Source organism: Coregonus clupeaformis, unplaced genomic scaffold (genome assembly GCF_020615455.1).
Source record: "Coregonus clupeaformis isolate EN_2021a unplaced genomic scaffold, ASM2061545v1 scaf1345, whole genome shotgun sequence".
Taxonomy (NCBI): domain Eukaryota; kingdom Metazoa; phylum Chordata; class Actinopteri; order Salmoniformes; family Salmonidae; genus Coregonus; species Coregonus clupeaformis.
The window spans coordinates 99,543-119,134 of record NW_025534799.1 but is presented as its reverse complement, the minus strand read 5'-3'; the positions used below and the strand labels follow the sequence as shown (position 1 = coordinate 119,134).

At 46.3% G+C, this 19,592-nt stretch overlaps 1 protein-coding gene across 10 annotated transcripts in view; it reads right to left on the bottom strand.

Moving 5' to 3' along the window:
- The window catches only part of LOC121559826 (tight junction protein ZO-1), a gene marked incomplete at its 5' end in the record, with an annotated part of 131,056 nt that overhangs the window by 12,328 nt on the left and 99,136 nt on the right, over nt 1-19,592 (bottom strand). For 5 of the 10 annotated variants that reach the window (XM_045218072.1, XM_045218077.1, XM_045218078.1 and 2 more), the window contains 15 exon segments: nt 2,077-2,159; nt 2,494-3,399; nt 4,484-4,777; nt 5,587-5,937; nt 6,224-6,324; nt 8,021-8,231; nt 8,537-8,619; nt 9,771-9,797; nt 10,114-10,209; nt 10,421-10,605; nt 11,938-12,157; nt 12,364-12,472; nt 13,574-13,724; nt 13,862-13,967; nt 15,968-16,104. In XM_045218072.1, coding sequence (XP_045074007.1) covers nt 2,077-2,159; nt 2,494-3,399; nt 4,484-4,777; nt 5,587-5,937; nt 6,224-6,324; nt 8,021-8,231; nt 8,537-8,619; nt 9,771-9,797; nt 10,114-10,209; nt 10,421-10,605; nt 11,938-12,157; nt 12,364-12,472; nt 13,574-13,724; nt 13,862-13,967; nt 15,968-16,104 — 3,060 coding nt within the window. 10 annotated transcript variants of the gene reach the window in all.

Below are 19,592 nucleotides of genomic sequence, written 5' to 3'. Positions count from 1 at the left end.
GTTGGTGATCAGGTCTTCCACCGCCGCGTGGTCAGCAAACTTGATGGAGTTGCAGTCGTGCTTGGCCACAGTCGTGGGTGAACTGGGAGTACAGGAGGGTGCTAAGCACACACCCGTGGGGGGCCCCCTTCTTGAGGGTCAGCGTGGCAGAGGTGTTGTTGCCTACTCTTACCAACTGGGGTCGACCATCAGGAAGTCCAGGATCCAGTTACAGAGGAAGGTGTTCAGTCCCAGGGTCCCGAGCTTGGTGACGAAGTTGGAGGGCACTATGGTGGGAGAGGGCAGTGTGGAGTGCAATTTATATTGCGTCTTCTATGGATCTCTTGGGGTGGTATGCAAATTGGAGTGGGTCCAGGGTGTCTGGGATGATGGAGTTCATGTGTACCATGACCAACCTTTCAAAGCACTTAATTATTACAGATGTGAGTGCTACAGGACGGTAGTTTTTGGGAACAGGAATGATGGTAGTCAGCTTGAAACGTGGGGATTACAGACTGGGACAAGGTGAGGTTGAAAATGGCCGTGAAGAAGCCTGCCAGCTGGTCTGCACATGCCCTGAGGACACGTCTGGCCCTGCGGCCTTACGAGTGTTGACCCATTTAAAGACCTTACTCACGTCAGCCTCAGAGAGAGAGAGAGAGATCACCCAATCCTCCGGATCAGCGGGGGCCCTCATGCAGGGCTCTGTTGTTTTTGTCGAAGCGTGCATAAAAGGCATTGAGATTGTCTGGTAGAGAGGCATCGTTAGGCAGATCACGGCTTCCTTTGTAGTCCGTAATGTACTGTAGCCCCTGCCACATGTGTCAGAGCCGGTGTAATAGGATTCCACCTTGTTCAGATATTGCCATAGCCTCGCGGTTGACTGCATAGCCCTGTGAGCAGTAGCTCTGGCATTTAGCTTAGCAGGGCTTTTGATTGGGGAAGCAGCAAACCTTCACTGTGGGGATGACGTCAGCGATACATTTCCTGATGAACATATTCCAGTCAGTGCTAGCAAAGCAGTCCTGTAGAATAGCCTGCTCTGATAGACCATTTTTCTATGGAGCGCGTCATTGGTCTTCCTGTTTGAGCTTTTGTTTGTAAACAGGAAGCAGGAGTGGCGTGGAATTAAAATCACCGGCAACAAGAAAAGCATAATCCGGGTGCATGGTTTCCTGCTTGTTTACAGCCTCATACAGTTCCTCAAGTGCCAGCTTGTTGTTGTTGTCCTGATGTGGAATATATACAGCAGTCACGATAACAGATGAAAACTCTCTCGGGAGGTAAAAGGGTCAGCATTTGACCATCAGGTATTTGAAGACAGGTGAACAATAGGTTGAAACTTCCTTCCACTGTGCTAGAGTCTGTACACCATTTGCTGTTGATGAAGAGACATAACCCTACCCCTCTGGATTTCCCTGAATCCGATGTCCTGTCCGCTCGGTGAATGGAGAATCCATCAAGTTTGATAGCAATGGGGGATATCTTGTCCGAAAGCCATGTTTTAGAAAAACTGAGGATTTTGCATTTACGAGAGTCCCATTGATAGAATATCTGCGATCAGAGGTGATCCATCTTATTATCAAGTGACTGTACATTAGAATGGAGGGAAGTAGTGGCTGGTTTTCCCTTCGCCTTCGTCTCACCAGGACGCCCGCTCTCCTGCCTCGTTTTCACTGTCGTTTCCTCTTGGGTAGCCCAAAGATTTGGTCGGAGGTACACAAAGAGCCCAGGGCAGATGAGTCAAAGTTGGACCCAGGAGGTTAGTAACTACCGATCTGATGTTGAAAAGTATTTGTCGATCATAGGTAATGATAGCGGATACATTTAGTGAAAAAAAAAGTAAAGATAAACGCCAAAATAATAGCAAAGTTGGGTCAGAGCACGCAAGACGGCAGCCATACAATACAGTACACTGCCATCTTCATATCATATCTTCAAAGGTCTATTATCCACTTCAGAGTGGATCACCTGATAGCCCTAACAGACACATCAGGCCCTCAGAGATAAAGCAGCATCTGTGCTGTGGTGTGATGTAGTGTGTGTGTGTTTGTGGGGGGGGGGGGCTCAGTGCTGTACTCCCTTATGACTCATTACCTGAACGACTTCTCCTGGTCCAGATTGCTGAGAGAGTTGGCTTTAGGAATGCCCGCGCCTGGTTTGGTGGGCAGATCCGCTGACTGTGGGAGCAAGATAGAAATGCATCACATGAACATCACATGAACCAATCAAATATCATTAGAAGAGGCCAGGGTCAGGTAATCCTGTGAACATTACCAGTGCTTGACTTGGACTGTAATAGGTTCCGGTGCTCATTTTGGGTGCTGGTACTGTTTGTATTTAGGTGCAGGAGCTCCACAATACTTTTGAGCTAATATTCTATAAGAGGAACAGGTGCTCAAGCAGTAGAAAATTTGAGGTGGCCGGTACTCAGCTCCAGTGAGCTCCTGCCCAAGTCAAGCACTGAGTATTACATACGTGCACAAGAGTGTGAGGTGTTTTCCAGATGCTTACCCTGAGCCCTATGGCGTCTCCTGCCTCCTTGGCTCGGTCCACAGACACAGAGCGCTTGTTCTCAAACATCTTGACCCTGGACAGCACAGACTGGGCCCTTATGGCCGGGTCGTCCTCCGGCTCCACTCTGGGGGGAGGTGGAAAGGGATTGGGGGCTGTGGTGATCACCGTGTCCCCAGGGGAGGGGCGGAGAGCCTCTGGTTGTGGTTTGGGAGGGGGCACGGGGGCGTCAAAGTTCATGATGGGTTCATACTGCTGGGGCGGGGGCTTGTAGCCTCGGTGCTGTGGTGGTGCCTGGTTGTAGGCAGGCCCAGGTCCTGGCCGCTGGGCAGACTCCCCCTGGTAGTACTGTTTTGGGGGCTCTGGAGAGCGTGTTGCAGGGGGATAAGGGTGAGGCTCCTGATCGTAACGTAGAGGAGCGTAGCCCCCTGGGCCGGATGGAGGAGGCTCATCGTGGCGGATGGGTCCTGGTCCTGCTGGCTTGCCGTAGCGAGGTCGTCCGTTGTAGCCCAGCGGTGCGTCATCGTAGCGCGGCTGAGGGGGGCTGTAGTCTTGCTCGGGTCCGTCTTCATAGGGCAGCCGGGGGTCATAGCCAGGCCCAGCGGGGTGCTGCTGCTGGTGGGGTGGTGGGCCAGAGGTCTGCTGGTTGTAGGGAGGCCACTGCTCATCGTAGTGAGGCACACTTTTCTCGTAGTGCAGCTGAGAGTCGAAGTTACGATACTTTGGTTCCAGGTAACCACCCCCGTCGTAGCGGCTGGGCGGGTGATCGTAATCTCTGTATGGGTGTTCGTCTTGGTACGGAGGCTGTGGCTCGTAGGTCGTGGGCGGCCCAACCGCCGGAGACGGCTTTACACCACCATGGTTCACTCTGACTGGCTCCTCCAGGTAGGGATCCTTCTTGTACATCTGGGGAATTAAACAATGAAATAAACATATGGTGAGTAATGGGACAAGAGCAACCAGTAGCACACAACCAATAAATAAATACATGTGTATATAAATATAAGAATCAAGTAACAGAAGACAAAGTAGAATATTAAAACAGAAGATGAATAATGGCTGAAGAAGGAAGCAGAGAGAGGAAGCAGGGAGACCTGAAATAGAGACACTCAGAGGTAGGGGTTAAAGGTCAGGTCAAACAGAATGCAGGTCTGAATGTCAGATCAGAGCAGCCAATACACACAGGAGCTCTCAATATATATCAATATATAAACACAACAACATACCACTAGTTTAAACAGCAAACCAAAAAACTAAACTAACAAAGTTGATACAAAATAAAATAAAAACGATATCTTGATAACATTACAAGCCAAATTAAAATTACCGCAATAAGATATCTGGAACGTTACAAGCAAACGTTTTTTGTACAATGTAACCCATATTAAAAAAACTTGGCATTTGAAAAGTAGCCATTGAACAACAGAAAGTCATTATTTACTTTACCTTCTTGGGATGTTTAAAATCCATAAGATGTATACTCCACAGTTGGAGCAGAATGGCTACATTTCAAATTCAGGGAATAAAACGTCCAATAAAATATCAAAAATACTGATTGATGACTTTAAGGGAATATCGCCAAATAAATGGATATAATTAAATGGTCCATTCAGTCTGCATCAACCAATACACCACTACTATCAGTTATACTGCTACGTTTAAAACAGAAAAGAGAAACCAACTGAAACATGTTGTAGCCATGCAAAGAGGGTAAGCAACAGTGAGAGCCTCAGGTTCTTCGCTGCTCTTCTCTATATAGGTACCACACCAATGCAGCAATCAGTCTATACACTCCTCCAAGAAGCCCACTGTTGTTTACGAGTGCTCAGACACACACAGTCTCTCTCTTTCAGAAGCACACAGTGGACAGCGGGCAGGCATGCAAGAGTGAAAGGAAAGCGTGGCGGGCGGTACACAGGCAGGCAGCGACAGGCCAAAGCGGACCGACAGCGGGGTCGGCCGGGCCAGGCCACGTCCAGACGATGGGTACCTGTGGTTCTGAACTGGGCGGTCCGGATTGTAGGGGTTCGGGTGTTGGGGCCGGGGCCAGGGGCTGAGCTAGATCAGGGGTGGGCATCCTAAGCGAGTCAGCCTCGGGGCCGGGGCCTGGGCTGGGTTCGCTCTGGGGAGCAGCGATAGGGCCAGGGCTCAAACCATGGCTCAAACCCGCTACACCATTTACAGTGTTGTAGACAGCAGGGGGCGCTGCCTCTGTCACAGCCAGTAACTCAGGCTGCTGGGGGAGGATAGGCATGGTGGCCGGAACAGCCTCTGCTTTCTCATTCTGTGAAGTGGTTCAGAAACGTTTAACACACGGTGCTACTGCAGGAGGGAGATACACCCTCACTAATGTTAACGTTACAGCGTCATACAGCCCCTCGGCTCTGTAGCTCCTCCACCGACCGACTCATTAACTCACCATCCTCGGACCAAATTCAACTGATGGCTTTAGATGATCAATCTGCCATGTAAGAATTTGCAACAGGACAAAGTTTCTGTTGTTAATGTAGTCTGATTCGATTTTAATTCTAGATTACAGTACAATGTTTTCTTTTCCTTTTCTCTTTTTTTTTGTTTACACATCAGAAGACAAACTTTTTGTGGATATCATACCGGCCGAATCGACCCAGATAAATACATTTACAGCAATACGTGGTTAACACTGACATTTCCAACATGCACATAATACTTTCTGGTATCACGGTATCAGTCCGAATCACAAGTGAAACAACTAGGAAGAGCACATAGGTGGGTACCGATACAGACACAAAACTTCTCCTTAGTGAGAACATCGACATCAACAAAAACAGTCACACTAACACAGGTCGTGAATACTGATTATAACAGTCAAGCTTATTCTTGCTTTTTTTTCTCCAAAAATAAAAAAAACACACACACAAACAACGATAGTGAATAAATACTTAAGTGGCCACAAATTTTCTTTCCATCTTTTTAGTTTTTCTTTGTTTTGTTTTGTGTTAGTAGATAATACTGTTTTAAAACACTGCTTCAATAGCGGCGCCAGAACACCCTCCTCACGCACACCACGGATTCGAGACAACAGGGCAGATGCACGGCTCTCATAAACGGTACCTGCTGGGCCACTGGTGCCTTGAACCCGGCTGGGTCGATCCGGTTCAGGGGGTCGGGCTGCACTGTGTGCTGGTACACGCCGTACCCCAGGGGCTCCTGGATGACTGGCGGGTCCTCTCGGACGGGCTCCGAGGAGCGGGTGATGGCGGGCTCAGTGGGCAGGCCCACCTCGTCGTTCAGCGTCTCGTCTAGTTCCTGGTCGGTGTAGGCCCCGCCCTCTGTGTCCGTGTCCTCGTAGTCGGAAGTGTGGCGGCTGTCCGTGCTGTACATGGAGTACTCACTGCCCGGAGCCGACAGGTACGACAGACGGTCATCATGTAGATCCAGGTCATCATCTGGAGCACCGTCCGCCTGGGGAGACAAAACAGGAGGAGAGCAGGGGAGAGAGTGCGGGAGGGAGGGAGAGGGACAAGAGAGAGAGAGAGGGGAAATGGAGAGAAAGAAAGAGCAGAAGCAGCAATATTACAGTGAGGAGAGACAGAGAAATGAATGGCAAAGAAAAATTATTATTAATTAATGCACAAAATAAATGGTATATTAAAATTGTCCAGCATTTATTTTGAATAGAACATTTTCATTAACGTGAAATGTATTGGTAAGTGTTTGATGATGTTAGTCTCAGTGCTGAGTGTCTTACCTTGCCCTCTGAAACCCACACCAGCTGGTTCTGCTGCTGTTGAATGGTATCCTTCAGTGCACCATACCACCCGTCATTCATATTATTCATGTTAATGGTGGCTTGGGAAGGATAAGAGCAGAGACAAAGCACCTCAAATGAACCCAGACAACCAATAACACAATTCTCATAATCACTGTGAAAAACTGTTCTCATAACCTCATGAAAAACCATTATGATAAACACATCAGAGCCCGGTTTCCTGATAGCAATGGAACTTTGAAAACACCTGGCAGAGAGAATGGTGGCTTATCGCGCCGTTGGAGCATGTGTCGATACTGATAGGATCCACAGAAAGGAGGCGCTGATCTAGGATCAACTTTCTCCATTAAAATATTACCTTAACATTCAAATGATTTCACAATACTGACAACGGATTAGCTCCTAGAGAGATATTTGTTTGGTGTATTTGTTTGGTATACTCAGTGTGTATTGAGACAAATTACAGACAGTAGCCTACAAGTAGCAAAATATAACTAAATTGATTGAACATAAAATGTATTTCAATATGATTGAAATAGGCCTATAGCCTAGTGTTTATATTTTAATGCAGTCATCTCGGTTTTCATTTGAATCCTCTTTTTATACGCAGCTTGTTTGTATCAATTGCAAAGACATTGGCAACTTTGTATTTTGTAGTCAACATTGTTCTGAAGTTATTGGCGGTCACAGAGAGACGGATAAACCATGTGATTCTATGTTTTAGATCTTCTGTGTATAAAGTGACGCGGGAGGGCAAAAAAGTGTGGTCTGTGGCAGGCATTAGATTACGATTGTTTTCAAGTGCAACGTTAATAACGATGGTTTTGGGAAACAGCTCGGAGATTTAACGATGCTCCTACGAAGGTTCTAACAATTCACTTAACCTTAAGATGCTCTTGGGAAGCCGGGCCCTGAAAAAAAAAAAAAAAGCTTATTTCTAGTATCACTGCTTGTATCATCCCAAAGCTGTTTGCTAAAAGCCTGTCTTGTCTTGGCTCAGCACCGGTTGTTGTAGTGTGTAAACATTTTATTACCACTGTTGTAACTATGAGCTGTCATGAGTCCAACAACACTCAAGGTTTATAGTGCTGCCTGGCAGGTGTCAATCTATTTGACCTTACACAAATACCAAAGGTGACACTTATCTGTTGTTCTCTCTCTCTCTATAGGCTTGTTCTAAAAATACCAGGCAGTGTGCTTCATCTACAGACCCATGTGGAATAAGGGAGTAACTCAACGTGGAGGAGAGAGGAGAGGCTGGATGTGTGCTCTCTGCTCTCCTGGAATCTCTCTTTTTATTGCCAGCAGACGGTCAAAAATGAGGAGACGCCTCCCATTTCAAACGGGGCAGGGCTGTGCAGGGAATGGGTAATGACGGCTGGGGTCCTGTGAGAGGTTAGCTCGGAGCCCTGAGCAGCCCTGCCTGCGTGAGGAGGAGGGGACACAGAGAACAGCACCCCGCTAAGACACTGACTTTACTGTGTCACCGGCTGATAGTCCGCACCAGTGGTGCAACTTTCACTGGGGTAAACCCCCCAAAACGAGGCAACGGTGTGCTTTAGCACCATGCGGTCGCCTACGAGCGGTCGGGTAGGCTGTTTGGAGTGTTTATCCGACTGGATTATAACCAAAGTTGCGCCCTTGGTCCGCACTACAGTACAGCACGCAGCCCTAGCCTCTCTCACTCCATCTCTCTCTCTCTGAGAGACATTTTTATTTCTACCTCCCACTCATTTTCACTATTTCTCTCTTCCCCTCCCTCCCATAGAAACTCACTGGTGAAGAGGTGGTGGTTGTTCTTCCTCAGTTTGAGGGCTCTCTCGTAGAGTTTCCTGGCTGACTTCCTGGACTCGGGGCACAGCCTGGTTCTCATGGTCTTGACGCCCTGCTTGCTGTCTGGGTTGAGGAACACCACGATGGGGTACCACTGGGCGTAGTTCAGACGGTCCACCGCGTTGGGGGTGATGTCCAGCACAGCATGCCTGTCCTAAGGACATCCCCCCCAAAATAAATAATTAATATTTAATCTAAATACTAAAAGGTTTGCTCAGATTGCTGTTTTTATCTATATTTTTCATATATTGGCCAAATAAAAACGTTCATAATTCCATGAACACCAGAGAGCAGTAGTGAGCCATGGATTAGTCTGTATCGTGCATGTGTGTGTGTACTGCATGTGCTTTAAGAGGGGATCTGTCAGGGTGCATGCGTGTGTGTGTGTGTGTGTGTGTGTGTGTGTGTGTGTGTGTGTGTGTTTGCATGCGTATCCGTGTAGTAAGTAGTCTCACTCACCCGGTCAATGATCTGTTTAATTGTGTGGAGGCGAATGATCCCGGAGCTGCGCTGGTCTTTTCCTGCGTCTCTTGGTTCACTCTCTGTAGAGGGGAGAAGGGACAGTGTTACTGTGCCATATTACTGCAGAGCTCACTATACATCTCAGCTCATTACCTTCACCCCAATGCATGCAATATGCTTTAAGCACATTTCAAAACATAAAATAGAGGTAGTGGCATAATGAATGTGCACGTGCAACTACAGACATTACAGTACAGTATAATCCGCAATGCAGGAAATGTGTTACATGTGTGAAAAGCATTGAAGTGGGATAATGCACATTCAAGAAGATAGGGAATCATTTCAAATAGATTGATGATTTCAATTTAAAATGGATATTTAAATTATTTTAAATAAAATACATTATTTTTTGTATTTTTCATACTGGCCCCCCGTGGGAATCAAACCCACAACCCTGGCGTTGCAAACGCCATGCTCTACCAACTGAGCTACATCCCTGCCGGCCATTCCCTCCCCTACCCTGGACGACGCTGGGCCAATTGTGCGCCGCCCCATGGGTCTCCCGGTCGCGGCCGGCTACGACAGAGCCTGGATTCGAACCAGGATCTCTAGTGGCACAGCTAGCACTGCGATGCAGTGCCTTAGACCACTGCGCCACTCGGGAGGATATAAATGTCAGGGGAGTTAAGCAGGAATGTTCTAAAAGGTTCATTATGTAAACATGGCTAGCCTGGCCTTATCTGTCTATCTGTCACCACAAGGTAACGACCCTTAGAGAGGCCAGCTGACCTGGGTGCAGTTTCACTACTCAGATCTCAACACTATTATCACAGGATCTGGTGCAGAAATGGCCTCTTATCTTCCACCACTCAACCCTACAAAAGCAGCATTCTAGAAAGCAGAGTGCTAACATCACTAGCCCTTACAATTTCAGTCATAAACACACCAATGTCATAAGGCATCTTCTCCAATCAAACGTTAAAGTTCACATTTTAAGTATAGATTATGGTGTTATCCACACACAGACATTAGGGGCTTGGGAATGAATAATGAAGACTAGTACTGTTATGTGTGCAGCTTATTTTCTATAGGATATTGACTGTGCCATGTGTACATGCTCTATTACTAGCTACAGTCAGTCATTACACAACCTCCCTACAGGCTGAATCAGGCCATACATTACCACCTAACTAACACTGATAAAAACAAGTTGATGCACTTAATGACATACTTTCCACTCCTTCATGTTGCTGTGTTTCTGAAAAGAAAATACAAGGTTTACAGAGATATAGGTTACGCAAAATACGTCCAGGGCTGGAATCACTTTACATGTGGAATTTGGAGTAGTGCACTTAGGATAATTTAAATTCAATACTGTTGAGGGTGTTAGAATGAACACTACAAGCTAAAGGAGCTAGCTATTCCCTCAAGTGGACCTGGAGTAGGCAGATGAGGGGCCCTCTAATCTCTAACACAGAGCAGCTCTAAGTCCTGTGTTACTCCAGCTGTGTGTGTGTGACATGGCTGAGACAGACAGTGAGATGGCTACTAATGGCTAGCTAAAGGCTACTCACTGGCCAGCTCAAACAGGTCAGGCTCCTCTCTGGCCAGCTTCTCTCTTGCCACGTCAGCGATGGACCCAAAGATCACCACAGGCCTCAGGAACCCAGCTGGATAACAGAAGACACAAAACAACACCGTATTTGACAGAATCAATGCCTCTCAAGGCCGAATTTGTAGCCAACAAACACATGGCTGCATTCCAATTTTCACACTAGCATACCTTTTAGAATGAAGCAATGTACTGGGAAAGCATTCTCAGTGGTAAGCTAGTTGAGGTATTGTGATGTATCCATGGACCCTGTTCTGGATACCACCTACCCTCTCTCAGCACCACCCTCTCATAGGCAGGGAACTTGGTCTGGACCGGCTGGGCCGACAGGTCCTCTCTGCTCTTCCTCAGGTTCCTCTTGGAGGTCCGCAGACCACGGAACCTCCAGAAGTCAGCCCTGTCGCCCCCTGGCGTTTTGGGGAGGGTGTACTGCACACTGGACAACTGCTCTGCCCTGTGGGAGGGGGAACAGAGAGGTGTCAGGCAACAGGCAATGGATTCAATGATTGGATTGCAATGGAAACTGCCAACATGGCATCAGTTCATTTTTTATTCGTGCAGTTATCCAATGTGTCATGTAAATCCCTGTTATTCTCCACAACTTCTATTCTATTCTGAAATACTTCTATACCTTAATAGAATCTAGAATTCAGTAAACATTTGACTGAAGAGGACACAGGCATGGCCAGGGACACAACGTGGCAGAGTAGCCGCGGTGCACCATGTATAATGGTTACGTTAATGTATGCATGTGATAAATATCTGTGTCACGCTGGTATGTTGGGAGCACTGTGAGGTTCCCCTGTCTCTACTACCTTTATGTATTCTACCTGTTCTTGTTGGGGGTGATGTCTCTCTACTGTATTCTACCTGTTCTTGTTGGGGGTGATGTCTCTCTACTGTATTCTACCTGTTCTTGTTGGGGGTGATGTCTCTCTACTGTATTCTACCTGTTCTTGTTGGGGATGATGTCTCTCTACTGTATTCTACCTGTTCTTGTTGGGGATGATGTCTCTCTACTGTATTCTACCTGTTCTTGTTGGGGATGATGTCTCTCTACTGTATTCTACCTGTTCTTGTTGGGGATGATGTCTCTCTACTGTATTCTACCTGTTCTTGTTGGGGATGATGTCTCTCTACTGTATTCTACCTGTTCTTGTTGGGGATGATGTCTCTACTGTATTCTACCTGTTCTTGTTGGGGATGATGTCTCTCTACTGTATTCTACCTGTTCTTGTTGGGGATGATGTCTCTCTACTGTATTCTACCTGTTCTTGTTGGGGATGATGCCTCTCTACTGTATTCTACCTGTTCTTGTTGGGGATGATGCCTCTCTACTGTATTCTACCTGTTCTTGTTGGGGATGATGTCTCTCTACTGTATTCTACCTGTTCTTGTTGGGGATGATGCCTCTCTACTGTATTCTACCTGTTCTTGTTGGGGATGATATCTCTCTACTGTATTCTACCTGTTCTTGTTGGGGATGATGCCTCTCTACTGTATTCTACCTGTTCTTGTTGGGGATGATGCCTCTCTACTGTATTCTACCTGTTCTTGTTGGGGATGATGTCTCTCTACTGTATTCTACCTGTTCTTGTTGGGGATGATGCCTCTACTGTATTCTACCTGTTCTTGTTGGGGATGATGCCTCTCTACTGTATTCTACCTGTTCTTGTTGGGGATGATGCCTCTCTACTGTATTCTACCTGTTCTTGTTGGGGATGATGCCTCTCTACTGTATTCTACCTGTTCTTGTTGGGGATGATGCCTCTCTACTGTATTCTACCTGTTCTTGTTGGGGATGATGCCTCTCTCCACCTCCTGGTGGTTCTTGCCAATGCGTATGGCGAGCCAGGAGCCCAGCTTGCCGTTGTAGAGGGTGTCCACAACACGGAACACCTCTCCCTTGTTGAAGCTCAGGCCGTACGGAGACTCCTTCTCATACTCAAAGTGGGTCCGGATGTAGAACGAGTCACCTACATCCGACTCCACTATCCGCCGGTACACTGGAATTGAGGGAAATTGGTAGAAGAAGAAATTAAGTAGGTAGAAATGTTCAGGTATACAATTGAAGGCGTGTGTAAAGTTCACATGTAACCAGGTTAACTTAAAATGTGTGTTTCTGTGCAAACTCAAACCTATACACTCTCTGCCCCTGTCAAGATCCTAACGTGCATTCATCTAACATCTGTTTTCCCCTCATGTTACTCACCATCCTTCTTCTTCTGGGCCAGAATGGTGACCTCTTCACCCCTGGGAAGGTCTAGGAGGAACAGCACAGCCTCCTCTCGGATGATGTTAGCAAAGTCTACGTTGTTTACCTACAGAGAGGGAGAGAGGAGAACAGAGACTTTCAGCTCTCCAGAGTCCAGGTCAGTCTACTTCCCCACCTCAACCCCTGCAGTCCCCAGCACAATATCACGTTTATTTACCCTGCTGCAGAGCCAGCGTTTGAACCAGGAACACATGGGGTTGAATCATAGAGAGAACAACCTTTATCCTCCTCAGAAAGGAGAATTCAAGTCTTTATCTCAACTAGTCACACTGTGAAGGCCAGGAAACACTCACAGGCTCACTGCCCAGGGGTGGAAAACAACATCCTGGGCTGTGTCTGAAATAGCACCCTATTAGCTATAGTGCACTACTTTTCCCTACATAGTGAAAACATCAAAAGTAGTGCACTATGTAGTGAATAGGGTGCCGTTTGGGACATATTCCTGGAAGCCCATTCATAGGGAATAGTGCGGAGTCTAGAGATGTGTTTGTACAGCAGGGAGGGAGGCTAGCAAAGAGGAGTTAGTCCTCCTCACATACCATCATGACCCTTAATGTGGTGTGGGAGGAACACAAAGCATGATGTGTTTCATTAAAATGTGTGGCTAGTGATAAACATGATTAAATGAATCCAACTCTGATATCAGAGGGGACTTCTATCAACAATGAGTCCAATCCTTCAGACAGGGCCTGAGAACAACAACAATGACCTCTATTGTGTGGTTCAGCGTAAACAAAGGAAAGACAGACCGAGAAGAGAAGAGTCAGGCGTTGATCTCACACTGATTCACAGTAATTACCATTTTCTATCTAACATCACTATGACCAGTGACCACACAGTAACACAAGGCTAGTGGGTCACATAGTTCCACAAAGTGTTTCCAACTAAGCGTGGGCAGCGATGAGACCGTTACTAGCACTACAGCAGGTGTTCTCCACCTAGTACAGTACAGAACATACCCTTTAACACTATCTACTGTGGAAAAGAACACATCAAACCACACATCCTGTGCACTTTCAAAAGAGAAAACTTTACAATGGCCTGTTAACAAAACATGTGACAATCATTAAGTGATGAAACATACCCAACAGCTAATAATAATACAAAAGTGTAAAGCAGATACTACTGTATGAGATAGATTTCTTACCCTGAGAATCTGGTCTCCTTCCTCCAGACCTTCCTTGGCAGCTGGGCTGTCCTCCAGGACTCCGGCTACAAAGATGCCCACGTCGTTCCCTCCAGCCAGCCTCAGGCCCACACTCTCCCCCTTCTTAAACTTCACCAGCTTCATACTCGGCCTGCATGGGGAGTGGGCGTTATACACAGACAGATGTTTAGACACTACTGTTCTACAGGGAGCTATTACAATTCAGCAAATAACATGGTACAACATAATGGAAATAATAACATGGCTTTAACAGGAGGAGAGGGTTACCTGAGGATGCTGTCATCATGACCAGCGCTGGGTACTGGGGCATCAGAGGGGCTGACTGGCAGGTCCACATCAGGCTGACCAGGCTGGGCATACACTGGCTTTGGTTCTACAGGACCAACACACACACACTACTGTCACATACTGATAGTATGATCACACACACACATGTAAACAGACTGACCTGGTAGAGGAATGTGAATGTAGTGGTTATGACTATATCGGAGTTAGGGTTAAATAGCTAAGGGATAGGAATAGGTCAACATTACTTAACACTAGAGCAGGGGTTCTTGAGAAACTCAGTGTTTTCCTGGGACCCAAGCTCATGAAAACATGCCCCCTTTTGGGGGCCCTAAGCGTGATTTGGTTTGAGGTGCCCCCCGACCTTGCCGGCAAAATACACTACATATACACAAAAGTATGTGGACACCCCTTCAAATTAGTGGATTCGAGCACACAGCCATGCGATCTCCATAGACAAACATTGGCAGTAGAATGGCCTTCCTGAAGAGCTCAGTGACTTTCAATGTGGCACCGGCATAGGATGCCACCTTTAAGTGCTGTTACTGTGAAGTGGAAACGTCTAGGAGCAACAACGGCTCAGCCGCGAAGTGGTAGGCCACAAAAGCTCACAGAACCGCAGAGTGCTGAAGTGCGTAAAAATCATCTGTCCTCGGTTGCAACACTCACTACGACTTCCAAACTGCCTCCGGAAGCAACGTCAGCACAAGAACTGTTAGTCGGGAGCTTTATGAAATGGGTTTCCATGGCTGAGCAGCCACACACAAGCCTAAGATCACCATGGGAGATGCCAAGCGTCGGCTAGAGTGGTGAAAAGCTTGCCGCCATTGGACTCTGGAGCAGTGGAAACACATTCTTTGGCGTGATGAATCACGCTTCACCATCTGGCAGTCCGACGGATGAATCTGGGTTTGGCAGATGCCAGGAGAACGCTACCTGCCCCAAAGCATTTCGCTACACCCGCTATAACATCTGCTAAACACGTGTATGTGACAAATCAATTTGATTTGAAAGCATAGTGCCAACTGTAAAGTTTGGTGGAGGAGGAATAATGGTCTGGGGCTGTTTTTCATGGTTCGTGCTAGGCCCCATAGTTCCAGTGAAGGGAAATCTTAATGCTACAGCATACAATTACATTCTAGATGATTCTGTGCTTCCAAATTTGTGGCAACACTTTGGGGAATATCCTGTTTCAGCATGACAATGCCCCCGTGCACAAAGCGAGGTGAGGTCCGTTCCATTTATTCCATTCCAGCCATTACAATGAGCCCGTCCTACTATAGCTCCTCCCAGCAGCCTCCTCTGGTTCATGATTACTAAAAGTTTACTGTAGATAGCTGGCTATACTAACTTAGCAATACAAAAAATTGTTAGCTGACATGGCTAATTAAGTGACTGTCAGTGACAAGAGAAAAATTGCTGAGGCACAACCAAATTTCGAAATTGCACCTTGTGAATTATACTATTCTAACTCTCAACAGTAAGTTGAGACCCCCGACTGAGTTCCAAAAAAAAAATATATACACTACCAGTCAAAAGTTTCATTCAAGGGTTTTTCTTTATTTTTACTATTTTCTACATTTTAGAATAATAGTGAAGACATCAAAACTATGAAATAACACATATGGAATCATGTAGTAACCAAAAAAGTGTTAAACAAGAGATTCTTCAAATAGCCACCCTTTGCCTTGATGACAGCTTTGCACACTCTTGGCATAATAAAAAATAAAGAAAAACCCTTGAATGATTAGGTGTTCTAAAACTTTTGACCGGTAGTGTGTATATATATATTTTTTACTCTGACATGTCACGACCCACCATTAACATGTCCGTGACCCACTTTGGGTCGCGACCCATACTTTAAGAAAGGCTGCACTAGAGGAATGGACTAGAGTACTATGGGCTGGGCTTTTCTGATATGTGGGACAGGAGTACAGAGTGCATTCCAATCCAGGGTGGAGGTGAGGGAGGGGGCAGGAGAGGGGGAAGCAGAGAGGGATAGGCACAGTACAGAGGAGTGTCACGGCCTGTTTTGGTTCAGGCAGTTAGACAGGTTTTGCTGTGGAGCCAGCGGGGGCCCTGACTGACCTGGCAGCGGGGGCAGTTTGTCCTCTCTGGCCAGTGGCTGGTCGCTGATGGCTTGGACTAGGGCCTCCTGGGACCCTTTAACAGGAGTCGACATCACCCCGGGCTTGGAAATCCTCTCCTCATCTCGACTTCTGTGGCTAGAAAAAGAAACAGTTTATTATTTCCTTTGTAGGCCTACACTGTGAGATGAAGAATGGTAGCAATTGTGAAGAGAGAATAGAAAGGTGGATGGATGAACCCTGAGTCTAATTAAAATAGATAAAGTATAGAAGACAAAACAATGTAGTACGAGAGGGGTTCTGTTCTATAGAACTAATAACAGAGCTTACTACACAGGCTGCGTGGAGAACAAGACTAAGGTCCTGTTGTTTTAGCCCTGGGACGTAGCTACAGTGATGGAGTGTGTGTGCGATCTGTGTGTGTAGTTATGAGAGCGCCATGTTATTGACATCACAGCGTGGAATGAATGATAAGGCATTAGGAACAGTAAAGAATGGCCAAAAAACAATAAGCAGTTAAAAGGAGGATGGCTGTCTTCGTCTCAAACTATTTGAACTACATGTTTATGGGGTCAGACCTATTCTCTGCTGGCCTCGGTTTCACCTCTGCATTGGCTGCATCAGCAGCAGCGCAGACTCCAGGTGCTTTTAGCTGTGTGGTCTAGAGACTCTCCTCTCAACCCTACAGTATCACTGACAACCACACAGAGACCAGAAACACTAATCAGAGTCATACCGAAGCTGACATTTTTCTAAAATGTTTTCATTGAGAACTGTGTGCATTACAAATGATTCATTCCATTTCCCTTCTCAACCTTCTAACCAAACCACAGCAGCAGTACTGTATACCTGCCAGAGCCAGTCCCAGCTCCAGCTCACGGCAGCCAGGCACTGAGTGTTCAGATCAGATGCTGTACTTTGTGAGGGGGAGAAAACAAGGGAGGAGGAACGCTTTCTGCTCCGTCTCTGCAGCCCCAACAGCACTGCAGCTCTATTTGGCAACAATGGGCGAATTCCAGCCTGGTCACATGACCCCGGAGCTGGCACAGCACTCCAGCCAGCGTCCAGCAGCTTTTTACATGGGAGGAATGTAGCGGTAGGCTACATTACAGCCTGACTGTGCCACCATCTTACACCCAACACTCACTCACTCCCTCACACAGGACTGTCACAGGATAACAAACACTCACTTCCCAAAGACAAAATCAGACTCAAACAACAGCAAAACCAAAACCTGTTAGCTTGAAAAGTGAAATGGTGACAATTGCCTTTCCTAATATTCTATTTCCTGTCTTTGTGAGAACAAATGAAAACACTCCATCAAACGTCTCCCATTACAATTATTCAACAGTGGAATTCCTGATAATGCTTTTATATTTCAGAGTGCATTGGGGACTGTAGAGATAAAGAGATATTAAAAAGGGCTGCAGTACATGCAGGGTAGCCTGCGTTGCAAGGGATGAATTTCAACAAAGCTATAATCGCCAGTCAGAGAGGGCCTGTTGGCCTGTCCTGGCAGCGGCCCCTGTCCCCGTCCCTGTCCTAAATCTCCCCTGCCCTGTCCTGGGCAGAATGGTGTTAAGAGGCAACACATAAACTAAACATAAATCCCTACGTACGGCTGTCCTTTCACCTAGCCTCCCTCCCTCCTTTCTCTCTCTCTGCTCTCCTTTTCTAAACACAGTACACAAGGACCAAAGCACAAATCTGCAATCTGTTTCTTATTTCCTCCTGTGGCGTCAATCTAAGGTTACACTGTATAAATGGACATAGCAACACAATAATCTTGCTGTGATAAAATGTTTCGCATCATGCAAAGAGGGATGCTTTTATTTTGTAATTCCCATAGACCACTGTCAAAACAGCCATCTAAAATGGGACTTTTGCACAGCTATTTTTTATTTAGTTATTTGAGCAGGAGGCTAACTGTAACACTAGGTTCACAGTTCAGACTGCTGAACATGAATTACTTCAAAACCTCAAAATTATCTGCATAGAAAACCATAATAGATGGTACTCTCACAAAGACGTATTTCACCTTTATTTATACAGATAAGTCAATTAGTCAAGTCTTGATTACAATGACGACCTGATTGCATATTATGGAATGTTTTCTCACAGGGACAAGAGAAAAACCTATTGAACTATAGAGAAAACCTCAATTATGTGAACCATCTGGTTCTGGGGCAAATCTCTGTGGGAAGTGTGTCAAATTCCTGCCTGGCCTCCTGCATAGCTAATACATACTGTGATGACTCCTGCATGCATACTGGTCTGGTTATAGCCAATCCCTGTCCATGCCATTTACCAAAATTCTAGTCCCTCTTGCCTGACATTCATAAAGCGCGAACCATGTATGGCTGAGAACTAGACTACCAAAATTCAAACAAAGTGCTCAAGGCTCATCAATACAAAGCACAAGGTTCAGGAATACAACATGTAATATGTTACTCATTGTGTATGGACACAAAGACACAAAACACCATTTCAATATCCCAAACCTAAAGGCTAACTGTGGAAAAAAACAAGACAGAAAGACAGAGGGAGATCAATAGTACTAAACTAAGTACTAGCCTAAACTCTAGGATGGTCTCAACAACTACTGGCAGGGTGGTTTTGTGACATTGTGACACTTACAGTGGGAGTATTCTGTGTAAGAATGTCCCTGTGTTCCTGCATTGAGACAAGAATTGTTATTCCACAGTGTTGTTGACAGTTACATTGGGGCTGATTTACGGCAGTTGGTTACTGGAGTGGCTTGGTGACAAACAGGCAGCTGTAAATCACTAACAATTGGTCCCTCCAGATATCTAGTATCTATCTAGCCAGGCATTCATTCCAGCCTCTGATCACGAACTGACTTTAATACCATTACACAATTTTCTCCACTGCCTCCAGTGGGAATTACGTTTTCCATGGAGTTGTTGATTGCCATTCATCTGATTCCATATGGGCTGACAGGGCTTGGGGTTTAGACCCAGAGCAGAGAGGAGAGACCAGTGCCGCTATGAAGTACCAACCAACCGGCTGTCAGTTTTTCCATTTCAGATCAATGGTACAGCTGCTTATCTGCATTAATACCATCATATCAGGATGTCTACAACACACTACAGTACAGCAGCACTGAGGAGAGAGCTAAAGACAAGGTACAAACACAGAGTGCTCAGCAACTACAGGGGGCTATGGGATGCTAAATCTATGTGAAATCTGTCAAATAAATAGGACTGTTCACTGTGATTCAAAAATAATAGACAGATCCAATGCTTGCAGAATCTCAAATGAATAGGGCATTTTCAGGTATCTGACCTTCCATACATGTGCTCTGCAGCATCAATAGCCACACCAGGAGAGGGCATAGAGCAAATGGTAGAGTTTGGAAGCAGAACACTTGACTTGAGTTGTGTTGTGTTTCGTTTTGAATCCAGGGCTTTCGTTCTACAGAGCCTCTCCTCCAGGGCTCAGAGCCTTCTGCCAGAGAGAGAGACACGAGCTCCATCTGGGCAATCCATCCCCATCCTGGTTAATTGCTGTGATACGGCAGGCAGGCCGTGTGATCAGAAACCAGCAGCAGCCTTTCCTTCCACAGCTCTATCCCTCCCACCAGCCCCTCTGGCATCAACACACTA